General features: G+C 28.9%; 1 protein-coding gene across 1 annotated transcript; it reads left to right on the top strand.

Annotated features, from left to right (window-relative positions):
- The first annotated feature begins 1,087 nt into the window (after window positions 1–1,087).
- Window positions 1,088–1,438, top strand: LOC136979474 (uncharacterized). The gene has a single exon (XM_067275482.1). The coding sequence runs from the start codon at window positions 1,088–1,090 to the stop codon at window positions 1,436–1,438; it is 351 nt and encodes a 116-aa protein (XP_067131583.1).
- Window positions 1,439–14,283: the final 12,845 nt, after the last annotated feature.

The raw sequence follows: 14,283 nt of genomic DNA, 5'->3' as shown, positions 1-14,283 counted from the left end.
TAACTCATTCATGTACAGAATCATTGATCTCTGAAAAGTCAATATTGATGATAACTATCTACGCTGATAGATTTTGATGTCATGTACTGACAACATTCATATCTCATTTTGTATGTGTTCATGATAACGATGTATAGATTCATAAAATTTTCATCTTAGAGGGAAATTTATCATTTTACACTTTGATTCATAACTTTATCAATATTTTGATATATTCGAAGAAATCAGCCAGTTCCGATAAAATTAATATATGAGAAAAATATAGCTATAAATTTTCCAATGTTATGCTCTTCAAAGCAGTGATAGAAATTGGTTAGTGCTTTCTGGATAACATAATTATTATTATTTGAAATACGCTAATTTTAAAACTAAAAATATTACTATAAGTTGTAAATCACATTCATATCATACTTACATAAGAAACAGAAATGTTATATGAATAATATGTTGTTCCATTTATATTGTTAAGGATGTTTTATAAATGAATTATACATAACTCTTTCATTTTAAAAAGTTTGTTTATATATTTTATGAATATACCATCGAAACTTCAGTAAATACAGTGATAACTGGTTTGGCAAACAATAGAAGAAAATTCCCTACCCTTTCTAATCTACAAAATTTCTGTTACGTGGGCAATACAATTGATTACATTCTTTTTTTGAATATAAATTTAAAAATATCATCAAATTTTTAAAAAAGTAAAAAATAGGTTATTTTATTATTTTGCTTTTTTTTTAATTTTACACGTTTCTCTTGTATATTCGTTTAAATCTTTTCTTCCATATTTTTTAATTTGTTTGTGTTCTATACATGAAACATATTTGTTCTATTTTCGTTTTTGACCTGAAGATGGCCTGTTAATCAGGCTGAAAAGGTTGTTTTTCAAATATATTTTCTCAGCAACAAATTAAGGCGTTTTGTTTATTTATTTGTTTTTATTTGCTGAGCACTTTGGAGATTATGAAGAGAAAAAGGCAAGTATTGCAGCGGGAATTAGAGCTTACTGGGCCCTGATTAGAATTCGTAAATCCCATAGCCTATGTAGAACATTGAAGATGTTTATCGCACAGTTATTAGACCGGTGATGATGTATGGTTTGGAAACAAGGACAATGTCTGTGGCTGTGGAGGAACCTTTGAGAAGATGGGAAAGGAAAATTCTAAGGAAGATATTTGGGGCAGTGCGTAAGGCACTGCCCCAAATATCTTCCTTAGGATCGCCCCAATGGAGGATGCGAAAAAACAGTGAATTGGTAGAACTATATGGTTATACTGATATAGTTGTGGAAATAAAGTATAACAGACTGAGATGGTTGGGGCATATTAAGCGAATGTCAGATGATAGAGCTGCCAAAAGAATCTGTAGACGAAATCTGGGTGGCAGGAGATTTAGAAGAAGACCACAGAACATATGGATGGATGATGTGGATGGATGATGTGGCTGGATGATGTGGAAAATGATTTTAGAAAGATAGGGGTCGGTGATTGGAAGAAACGTGCAGAAGATCGTCAAGACAGGGCTGCGATTGTTCGAGATTTTTTGCTAAGCACCAAGGGCCTACATGGGCTGTAATGCCGAGGAGTAGTAGCAGTATTTAAAAAGCCCAACTTACCGTTTACAACAACTCATAAAAAATTCTTATGGCACGGCGTTATGGCATATGGCAAACACTGTGTTTATACTATACATGATTTTTAGTTCCATAAGTATAGTGTTATAGGTGTAATCTAACTACAAAATACCGTATGACAATTCGTTTATAATTAGCAATTAGGGCATTCATGGAAATTGGCCCACTCGCTCCGCTGTGCGCCAAACTTCCATTTATACCATAATCGCCTATATTATAAACTAATTGCATAATATACTATTAATGTGTCATATATTTATGTTTACGAAATTTTAAATTATTGCTATTTTTTGCAAATGAAAAAAACAAATATAAAAATTAAGTATTAAATCTTTTAAGATTATTTTTGAGCATTTCTTTCTTTTATTGCTAAATAAAATGGAAGTAATAATAATCCTGTTATCCAATATTACAAAGGAAATGATTAGTAATTTTCGTATTGAAGGAAAAAACCTTTCATTTAACTACTCAAGAAGAAAAGTGGAAACCGTAAACACCTGCATAGTAAGAAAACTGTTAAACTTTGGAAACACAACACACTTTTCCATTAGCACAAAGAAAAATCTTTATCTTTGTGAGAACAAAATTGTACTTTGCTTCTTTCACTATTGACTTATTCCAAATTAACCTACTTGTAAGAAGAAAATTTTTTATAACAATTATTTTTCGTGACTTATAAATAGTTTTTGTTCAAGTCATATTTTTAATCTAAATTTCAAAATTTGGATTTTTTAATTATTTTTTCATTTTTCTTTCTGTGATATTAAATTGATGTCTATCATAAATAAACATAAGAAAAGATTCAAATTGAAAATTTAATGAATAATAGAATATAACAATTTGATACAATTGGTGAAAGTTTAATTAAGTAAAATGCTCGAGGAACAGCTTTTTGACGAAACTGTGGGGAAAAAAGAAGAAAAACGTAAATGAATACACAGAAAAGATTATTTTATATTCGTGAAGTGAAGAACATGCTGAATGATACAGCTATAAAATTATACAAAAAGAAAATTAATTTGGAAGCCGAACACCAACCAGAATTTAGCAGCAGCTTAGAAGATTGACACGTAATGAAAATAATCGTCTATCAGTTCTTAGGTGAGAATGACAATCTCAGAGATGTCGATAATAAGCGACATATGCTGAAGTGTTTCAAGGAATAAGCCCTTAGCAATACGTTATGATTGGAAAGCCGGAGGCGTATCGACTTATGAAGGAAGCACTAAAGCGACGTTATCACTAAGCAGAAAATGTGAAGGACAGCATTGTTAATTCCATCCGAAAACTACCGTTCATTACTCACCGAAAGCGTGAAAATTTTCAACGACAGGGTGATTATCGAGTTAACCGAAGAGCTAACACAGAAGAACAACAATCTTGGTGATGGTATGGCATATTGTGTAACCCTAGAATGCATGAACATGAACTGATTTATGTACTCAAGGCTTAGACAATATGCTTATAGACTATCATTCTGGTAACAATGCAAATTTAAATTTCCAATTTCCTATACACAGTGATTTTTTTACACGTCATTATCATTATTATCAGTGCCTCGCATAAAGATTAATCGCCCAAATCTCGGACAATATTTGTTCGAATTAAAGTTACATTAGCGCCAGTGTAGTAATCATTCTTCAAGGAGTTTCATTGACACAAACAGTCCCTAATTACTTCCACGATGAAAAGAAATTTCAAAAATTCTAAATGGGAGTTTTTTTTTACATGGCAACCTTTGCCCCTTGAGATTGCCACTTTAATTTTCATGTGGTTTACTTTTAGAGAGTTGATTGTTTCCTCATTCTCCAAGCGTTGGGCATCTCTGAAAGTGACCTTCTTCATTGTAATTCCAATATTTTATCCATAGATTCCAGTTCTTCTATTGTAAACTTTCTTATTTTCCCAGTCATTATAATTCGTTGCGTTCATCGCTAGTATACTTTTTCATTTTCACAAAAGCTTCTCCAATTCTGTCTTTCTTCGTGTGTTTATAAATTGATATTTGGTTGGCAATTTTCAAGAGTGCGAAGTAATTTGTGGAGAGACAAAATCTGAGGTCGTGGCCTTCCTTTCTAAAATAGTACTTGCTTCCACAAACGTTGTTCAATAATTGAGAACTTCTCTACAGTTCTACTTGTAATGTACTCTATGTACTCTACAGTTCTCTCTCTCTTCTACTTGTCAAATATAAATAAAATTTTGAAAACTGGTAGATGTCGCTTATCTTTGCGTTCTAAGAACGTTTGAGTTCGATTTTTTAAAACTTGAGGCAGCAATTACGAGCGAAGTTAACGTGCGTATCAAGCTTCTTTCCGAAGGTTCTTCATCCCGCGTTGTCGTAAAAGCCGTCAAAAAGATTGGAACTGAAGTTTCCCTGTCTACAGTTATCAGAGCTCTTGGTAAAAAAACGAAAAAGCGAAAAGCGAGTGCTTCTGATGAGTTACACCCAATATTTCCAAGATCTCACAAATCAAATAAGGATAAGATAAGGAAAGTTAAGGAAGTGATTAGAAAAGAAAATCCATCTAGCCAGAGGAACATAACATAAGACGAGTGTCTGGGTATATCTCAGTTCAGAGGTAACAGCATCATACATGAAGATCTCCAAGCAGCTACCAAGAAAAAAGCATCTGGACTACCTCATATCTGCGCAAAACAGAACCGAAAGACCAACGCAAGGATGCTCTACGAAAGGCATCTGGCTGGAAGAAAAAGATATTACCTGGCCACTCTAGATGAAGCCTATATATATCTTGATTACTGCAATGGAACTCCAAAAATTCTGTATGTGCAGCCTGGACAGGAAGTGCCAGAAGAATGGCTTGTCAAATGTCACAAAAGATGGCGAAAAATTTATGATTGTTGGAGGAATGACTGGCTGGGGAACATTACCTCTTATCAGAGTTCCAAAAACTGTAAACGTCAACGCTAACTACTATGTGGAGAACATTTTGAAACCATGTTTGGAACACAAGATTCCAAAGCTGTATCTCGGAGAAAAAGCCAAAGTGACTCTTCACCATTACAAAGCGTCTAGTTGCAGAGCTAAATATACAACCGCCTATCTCCAGAAGTTGAAGGATGACGGTAGACTGAACCACATTCCTGCAGAGAACAAACCTATCAAAGCACCTGACATCAGCCCCATGTATTTCTTTGGATTTGGCTTCCTGGGGCAACGTATCTTTCTTCGTAAGGCTACGACATTAGGTGATGGTCTTTAGAAAGTAATTCAGCAGGAATGGTCATCAGTATAGGTCGAAACTTGCAAGAAGGTTTTGGAATCGTGAATACGGCGATGTCGTGCTGTGAGCTAACAAAAAGTAGAACACATCAAGCAGACAAAAACAGTTCATCGACAGATGCTTCGTGAAAGAAACTAAGCGAAAAAGTGAGTCAAATTAGTAAATCACCTTCTATATAATACAAATATTCTTATTTGCAGACGTTCTAACCTTCTCTTCAATACTAGCGATGTTTTCATCCATGTGAACGATTTTTTTTATTTGTTCCGTTAAATCTTTCTCCTACCACCTTAATTAACTACATGTCCTTCTACATTAGTAATTGCAGGTGCTGTTGATTGCTAAGCAAAAGCAATCATATCTTTTATCTGTCTTAGCAGTTTTTCAATATTCTTAATCCAAATTATTTTGTGTTAAGAATTCTATTTCTAATCCAAAGTTGTTACTTCATTTATGATCATCTTCTTAAATGGTTAACAAAATTATTTTAAATATATAAATATTTATTATATTCCTAATTGTACAAGAGAAGCCATACATAGTAAAAATTATTATATATCAATAGACCGAAAATGGAACGTCTTCTCTCAATCGAATCTTAATTTTTGAAGAACATATTGTTTAAAATTTATGATTTTTAAGAATATCAAGCTCGCTATCTCATTGGAGGAGAAGACCTCATTAATGCGTTCGATCATATGATAATATAATAAACTTCAGAAAAGATATTTACTTCGTAAAAATTACAGAAGAAAAGATGTCTGTCGAATTTATTACGCTCTGCTTTATAAGAGCTTCCCTACTTTCTGCATCCAACAGCATGCCTAAATAGTTCGCATTGAAGAATACTCGCAACATGACTAACTCTGACTCTTTGGTTTCATTCAATTCACAGTGATAGATACAACACTACCACAATGCCAGAATCTCCCTCTTTGTCCTTGAACAGACGATAAATTTGTTCTAGTACTTAGTTCCAAAAAATCTAACATTTTGTTCTTACCAGAACATCTTTCACTACAGAATCATTTACGAAAGACAAATGGAAGTATAGTTTATATTCATACGCGATCTTTACGCATGAAAATTGATCTAGCTTGTAATCAACACTGTAATTCTTGTGACTATGAGAGAAAAAAATTACATTTATTGCTGGTATAACTGCAGTCACATTCTTTTTGCTCTTCGTTGAGATCAGATTGAACTTGATCTTTATTCCGCGTTTTTTTCATTCCTCATATATCTTCTGTAGCTCCTACAGAATATCGTACATTGTTTTCTAAGATTCAATTAGGAACTTAAAAATGCAAATTTTGCTTATTTTTACTGCAACAATATCCGGGCTTAATTTGTAATGTCTTTTCCTTGTCTTTATGTTTTCTGTTATCTAATTATATAATTATTATTTATATTTATTAATAAACAATTTTAACCGTTTAAAAAGAATCATAAAAATAAAACGAACGTAACAATACCATAGAAAAAACCTCCTCAGATTGAAATAAAATTTTATATAATGGTTAAATGCATTCATTTAAACTACAAATGAGAAAATGTTGTTCTTTCAGCAAAAGTTATGCAAAAAAGTATTATTTGACTGATTTGACAGAGGAATAAAATTTAAATATTGTTGATTACATAAGTAAAAGACGTCAAAATTTCTAAAGTAAATGGATCTTGTTTTAGAATTTTTTCTTTCTGATACAAAATTTCGATGTTTCTATAATCAGGATATCAATTTTTCGGGCCAGCAATCCCAAAAAATTGGTACCTCTAAAAATACGAATATATGAATACGTTAAGTTGGTTCAACTCATTTTTAGGATTTATAATACGGTTATGTTTGAAGTTATTTCTCAGATATTTTGGAGTATTTTTAATATAAATCAATTTTAATAAAGACATAAGTATATTATAATTTTATAATCCATGACAGAAATTAAATATTTTGTTACTTTATAAAAAAAAACTCGAGTTTGTCGTACTGATATTTTTTTTAAATATTAAAAACAGCAATACAATAAAGTCTAAATGTTTTCAATTTATAAATATGTAAATATCATTTATAATTATACTAAATATATTTACAAACTTTTTAAGTCAAAGAATAAAACTTTAAATATTTATTATGAATATAGTTACAGGTTGACTAACAGTCAGTTAATCGAAATATATTTAAAATCATATATATAAATATATGAACTGGCTTTTAACACTTATGTATATTTATACTAGATCATTAATGTCATTAATAAATTACTATTAAAATAATATAACATCATATAAACATTGCATTATTTTCTTTGATTATTAATTAATTTTATATTCAGCCTGTATTGTATATAATTATTTGAAAGTAATGCGATAAAAACGTTGTCGTTGCTCTCATAAACTAATAACGTATTCTGTAAGAAATAAAGTCTATTTTTTTACCATTCGCCCGAAATGTTCCTGATGATAAATTTGTAATAAAATCGAAATAACAACATATATTGTTATCACAATATTTGAAACACTTTAAAGAAGTTGTTTCGTAGAACATTGATTCAGACTTCATTAAAAGTATAGTGGAACCTGGTTAACTCGAATCGGTTAGGGAAAAATTCGAACTTCGAGTTAAAAAGTTTCCAGTTACTGAGGTTATTATAAAAATGAAGATTTTGTGCATTGTTTATCGGTGAAGCCGTAATAATCTATCCATACGGATATTTCCCAGGGTCTTGTTACGTAGAATTGTTGCGTCAATGTAAACCTCTCGGTGTCATCCAGAAATTCGAAAACGCTTAACTAAATGATTAAATAAGCTACCGAGAAATGCTTTCCGGAATGCTTGATCCGTTCACTCTTAAATTTTCAGTAAGAATTTTTTAAATCGCGATATTCCCTGCCTGGAATCGATCTTTTTATTATCACAAAAATACTTATCTGAGATTATTATAGTTTAGAATTTTGGCCGCAAAGATTAAAATTTTTAATAGAATCGGATTATAATTTTTGATAAATTAATTTTTTAAACTTAATTTATCAAAAATCCATTTATTTATTATCTCAGCTAGTCGGAGAAATATATCAGTGATATAACAAAACAAAATAAAATAATTTTAAAACAGCAGGTTCAAATCGCATTTACATTATCCAGATGACATACGCTGTCAAGGAAGCTACCATCCCTACCCGCCATCGCACGACATGATGATGGTCCCGCGCTTATATTATTCGTAATAGTTCCTGCGCTTTATAGAAAGTCGAATAGTTTATTCTATAGATGAATGTTAATCATTTCATTTAAATTAAAATTCCGGTTAACCTCATCTTGCCATCTTTAACCCGGTTAAAGTAGTTTCTCTTAAATATATATATAGTATAATAACATAATGTTTCGTCTATGTATTAATTTGATAAGCCTCAAATACTACCCAGCATCGTTTGAGAGACTAATTAAGAGTACAAACATAATTCAAATATTAAAGCTCTTGCGTTGTATATGATGCCGCTGAAGAAAGGTGCAATGATTCAGGCTAGCGAAATGTCAAACATACAGTACAATGTTAAGTCTATGGAAAAACATACTTGTCGAGCTCTCGCGCTTAGTCTAGGAATTTATTTATTTATTTAACAGTTAGATTAACCCATTATCGTATCCTCTACTCTAAATTCCTGCATTTTTGATAATTACGCGTTAATTAAAAAACGTTTCGCATTATTGTTATTGTTTAACATGAATAAATTTAAACATTTTCGCTACGCGTATCTAATTACTTTTATTTTTGATCTAAACTATCATATTTTAGTTTTCAGAATCTGTAATATAAAAATATGTATTATTAAAATAAACGGATATATATTAGAACACTAAAAAAAGACAATATACGTTTTTAAAATAAATTGATGTTATCAATATTGCAGCGCCAATTTCCGTTTTTATTTTACGGTTAGTTCATGATGAGACCGAAACCTGACTACAACAGTCCAATTCGTTAGGCTACTTAGTGTCGATTGACGAATTTCTGTCAATTTCCCGAAAAAAAAAAGAGTAAACTCGAACATCTGACTGTTGGTAAGTCTAAGAGTTTTATTCGCCATGTCCAGGACAAAGTGATTGTCACGAGGTGAGCCGCCACTACCGTTCCCGTTAATCGAAGTCTCTTCAGTTAAAGTCGGTTTACCTTAAGAATGCTAAATTGCCACCCCGGAAACCGGATGCAAAATTGAAAGAACTTCGTGGTACCGGAGAACGGGTATACGCGAATCATCCGCAACGGATCCGGTAAACACATGCTCTAACGATAATTTTTGTGTATAACGCCAAATTTAAATGAGCTCATTAATTCTATACTAATTGAATAAAACCGTCCATTTCGTCAGATTCCTACTAGAAATTAATTAATTCTAAATTAAAAATGAAATAAATTTAGAAAAGTTTTATTAAAAATGAACCAATAAAGAAGAATTACCTTTCCAAGATTGGGCTTACAATTTGTTATTTTATTTAAAGGAAAACATCTAGTTTAGAGACAATACTTTTTTACACGTTTCCAAACCATTCCTTTGTTTACGGGAGTCGGAAAATGTCCAGATCAAAGGAATGGGAAAATGGACAGAAGAAGCGACTAGGGCTAGATTAATTGGGCCTCCATTTCAAATAATTGATCAAGTGATTTCGACTTCTGATTACTGCAACGCAATCGATCTTGGCAGAAAAAGGGCAAAACCTTTAAAAAGGGAGATATGAAAGAAAGAGGAAAGTTTCAGTCTAGGACAGCCAAGGAAGAGATTAAGTTCCGGAGCGGATATGATGAAAACAGAACCGGTGATAGGAAGGATCTCTGGGAGAAACTTTCGTCGTAAAGACTGGCTCTCGACTAGTTCAAAACTCTTGGACGGCGATTATCCTACACGTGTCTGCAGTGATGACGGAATAGTAGACTGTCGGTATCAGATTTGGAAAGATATTCCATCAGATAATCTGGATTCCTCTCCTGCAAGAATTTAAAACCCTGCGGAACTGATGATGTCACATCCCGCCTTGTTCAGTACATGATTACGTCTCAAGGCTTTGTATTGCCTCAGTTTAGTGTTATGCGGTTTTGCTATTTTTGTAAATAATATATACTGGATATATATATATATATATAAACTAATGTATTTTCTTTTATCTGAATATAAACTGTACATAAGAACATTCTTTCGATAATTTGTGGTGCTACTGTTCGGCGAAGGTGTCCCTTTGAAAGCCCGAAACACACATTGTAGGAAAACGAAAGGTTAACCTTCGGCGAAAGGAACATTTGAAACATCATTCAAACTTTTGTTCTTTGTTTTTTTGATCATATAAATCTTTACTTACATAAAAATAAGTAAACGAATCTTTATTTTATTTTGATTTAATAAAGAAATACAAATTAAAATTAGGTCTTATTCTTATTTTTACTTTACTTGTTTACTTTTCTAAGATTTCTAGAATTAATACTAATTACTTAGAAGTCAGCTTTATTATTATTCTTTTAAAAAAATTATAAAATGGTTCTTCCACACTAAGTAGAATTATTACTGCTTTATTTTTACATGATAAATGTAATTCTAACTATTTTGATGTAAAATATAAAATTATTATATTAAGATTTTAGACGGTTATTGAATTTAAAAGTCTTTAATTTATTTCAGAAAAACATATTTTCAAAAAGAAAAAATAAAATGGAATTTGATAAATTATTACTGTGCTTGCAGTAAGTTTCTAATCAGATCCTGCTAAGTTAATATAAATCATCAATTTAATTAAATCTCTTGATAAATTGAAGTTTAAAATCTTGATTAAAATATGGAAAAATAAAAAATAAAGCTTTAAACAAATCTAGGATGATTTTTAATTTGTTTATTTTTTTAAACATTAATTTTTTACAATTGTTTTAAAAACAAAACTGATTCATAATGGCCTTATAATATATATAGGCCTATATATATTGATTATTTTGTATTTTTTCCTACTTTGTTTTTGTAAATTTTAGTATTTATTTGAAATTTTATGTTCTAAAATAATTTAATAATATTACTATTAAGTTAAACTCATATCAAAGTAATAGAAATGATACTTCTATCTTACATCAAATTAAAACTATTATTCAATATTTACATTTTAAATAAATTAAGTCATTATTTCTTTGTTTTCAAAATTTACGTGCTGCTTTAAAGCAAAATTTAAAATATAATGTATAATAATAATTAAGAAAATATTTATTATTAATTATTTTTGACAGTTAAACTAAATTCTTACTAATAAATTACTTACTGATTGATAAATTTCAAAAATTTATTAATTAATTACTGTTAAGTTATTTAAGAACTGTTTAATCATTTGTGTATTTACCTATTCAAGATAAAAATGTGTGCTATTCTCATCAGGACAGAATACAAATTTTCGAAAATTATAACGTAAAGAGAAATGAAATAAACATGATAAGAATCTAGCCAAATTCAAAACATTACATTAATTTATAAAATTAATATTTAATCATATATATATATAAGTATAGAAAATAATTTCTATTTGTTATAAAATTTTAGTATTGGTTAATATGTATTTATACTTTAAAAATGCTTAAATACATTGCAATTTTTGTTTTAAAAACTATTTTTTAATATTTCTTTTAAAACAATTTTAATTTTATTTTAATATTAAATAATTTTGTGCTTTCATATATAAATTTTTACAACTCATCTCCAAACTTTAATTGCTTTTCGCATTAAGTTTTCTAGTTTTATATGTTGTATTCCAATCTTTCATTTAGAAAAAACAAATAAATTCTTACAAATTAGGAAAATTGATTTTGAAAATGAATAAATATTGTTTTTGTAGAAAAAAATAACAATGTAAATTACTTTATTCCAATTGAAAAAAAACCTCTTTAATTCTGCATAAAAATTTCATAAATCTGCAATTGACAGTTTTCTGAGTTGTAAAAGATTTATGGCTCTTTTGTATCTACAAAAATGTGATGCCAAATCAATTAAACTGTGTATTTTAAAAATATTCTTTAGATTACAATACAAACGTCTCTTGTATATAAAGTTTGAAAATCGTTTTAATATTTAAGTAAAAAGAACAATCTATAATTTAAATTTTGTAATTAAAAAAAGATTTTTTAAACTGTAATTAGAAATTTGGACTGAAATTGTGTATTATTAATATTAAAATAAAAATTATTTTTCGATAAAATTAAATTTAATTAAATAAAATTTTTGGGTAATTTATAAGCTTGATTAATTTATTTTGTAATTAATCAATTTTTTATGTTAACAATTCAAAATTAAAATTTTATGGAATTTACTTTTGCTTTCTTTCCTTCGAAAAGTTATTTTAATGTTATCGGCATTTTATTAAATACTTTTGATAGCTTCCTTCAGCATTTTTACAAATTTTTGATTAATTTTATACGTGGAATTTTCTAATTTCAGCATTGTAATGTAAAGATCTTTGTCTTTAGTCAAAATGAGATGAAAACTTTTAAACGGTTTAAATTATATCTTATAAGCATTGTATTATATCATGTAGAAAAATAACATAATAATTACTAATTTTTTAATGAAAAAATGAATGTAAAAATTACCAAAATTTAAATAAGAAATTATGCTAATGATCACTATTCATAAATATTATTCGATAGTGTTAATAATTTATTTAAAAATAATTTCAGATTCAAATCGGAAATTATTAAGGAACGAATGTATGAATTACTAAACCAAATATTTAATTTAAACACTTTATTAAAATCGTTGTCTGAACTTAGAATTAATAAATAAAATAAACAGGAAATTTTACTAAAATTTCAAAAAACGTTTTACATTAATACAGTTATAATATAAAAATTTCGACTTAATTATAATTTATTTAAGAATTGCAATCAAATTTCAAGCAACGAAAGAAAATTATTATTAAATAATACAAAATTTCATTACAAAATGATACTTCACAATTAATATAGGAAGAAAGTTCTGTAAATGAGAGCGTAAAATAGTGGGGAACGTGGGGAAAGTACGGTACACAGTATTAATTAATTAAAATTTTTTAGTGGCATTATTTTTTAAACTATGCAATTTAAACAATTATTTTACGGCATATTTAGGATAAAATACTGTTCTAGTAAAGTGAATGCAGAAATGAAAAATGATCTTTCAGATTCCTTTCGGATATTGAACAATTGCTTGCTTATATTTATGGTTCAAGAAATTTCAAGGAGGATTGTATTTTGTAAAACTTCTATAGCATCAAAGACGGATTTCATTTTCCTAAGAGCTTTATTTACCTTTTCAATTGTAATAGCGTTGATTCTCAAGCAGGAGCATTACACAAAAGCTTATATTGTACTCCTAACGTAAATCTTACAACTATCTATTATATTACAGTAACCCAAACTGAATACTGTATATTGGATACCAATGCCATTTTCCTTTATTTCCTATCGTAAATGAAAATCTTCGATAGGGATAACAGATGATGATAATAATGATATTGAATACGTAATAAACTATTTAAAATCAAAACTTCCAGTTAAAAAGTGAGGTGAATTGTTAAATATTCACAATTGTCAAATTTTTATAAAAAATGCTTTGTTCTTTCACCTGAATATTCCTTTGAATACGTAAAATGGCTTGCATTTTCTTTGCCTGGGATATCTTTCATATTTTATTTTGTAATTTAATTAATTAATTAATAACATATAATTGTGTGTTCCACCAAAATAATTAAAAGAAACATATACTGTAATATTTATCAACTTTTATCGCTTATTTTTATTGTGAAATGACACTTAGAAATTATTGCATAATTCATTAATTTAATCCCTGGATTTAATTAAATAAATTTTATCAGTTATAAAGATTACTCACTTCTTAAATTACTATTGATAATGTATTATCGCAGGTTTTATTGCATGTTATTTTTATGAACAGATGATAATAATTTCCTCAATGTGTGGGATATATGAGGCCATTTTTCTAATCGACAAACATCCTGTTCTGTATGTAATCTACCATATGGAATAATATCTACAGAGCAAGGCATTTTTCCTTCACCAAGATTGGATGAAAATTGTCAATATAAAAAATGTCTTCTATTTTTCAACGTCCATAAAGTCTTGCAAAGGACAGAAAAGACTTCTAATAAAGCAATTTTGCGTGAACGTGTTAAATTAGCATTACAATTTTTATGTGCTATTTCCGTCTATGCCAGTTACGTAAGATTACCTTTATTGATGTATTGAGAATTATCTTGATATATAATAAATCATTTTGAAAATCTGGTTTGATCCAATATAGGGAAATACAAAAATATATTTTTAAAACGTATTGGGTTAAGTTTTTATTAAAATATTAATATCTTTAAAATTGTAAATACAGCTTTAAACG

Source organism: Centruroides vittatus, unplaced genomic scaffold, assembly GCF_030686945.1.
Source record: "Centruroides vittatus isolate TY-2023 unplaced genomic scaffold, ASM3068694v2 contig_628, whole genome shotgun sequence".
In the NCBI taxonomy this organism is placed as follows: Eukaryota; Metazoa; Arthropoda; class Arachnida; order Scorpiones; family Buthidae; genus Centruroides; species Centruroides vittatus.
Note: the sequence above shows the minus strand (reverse complement) of the source record. Positions and strands in the feature narration are given on the sequence as shown.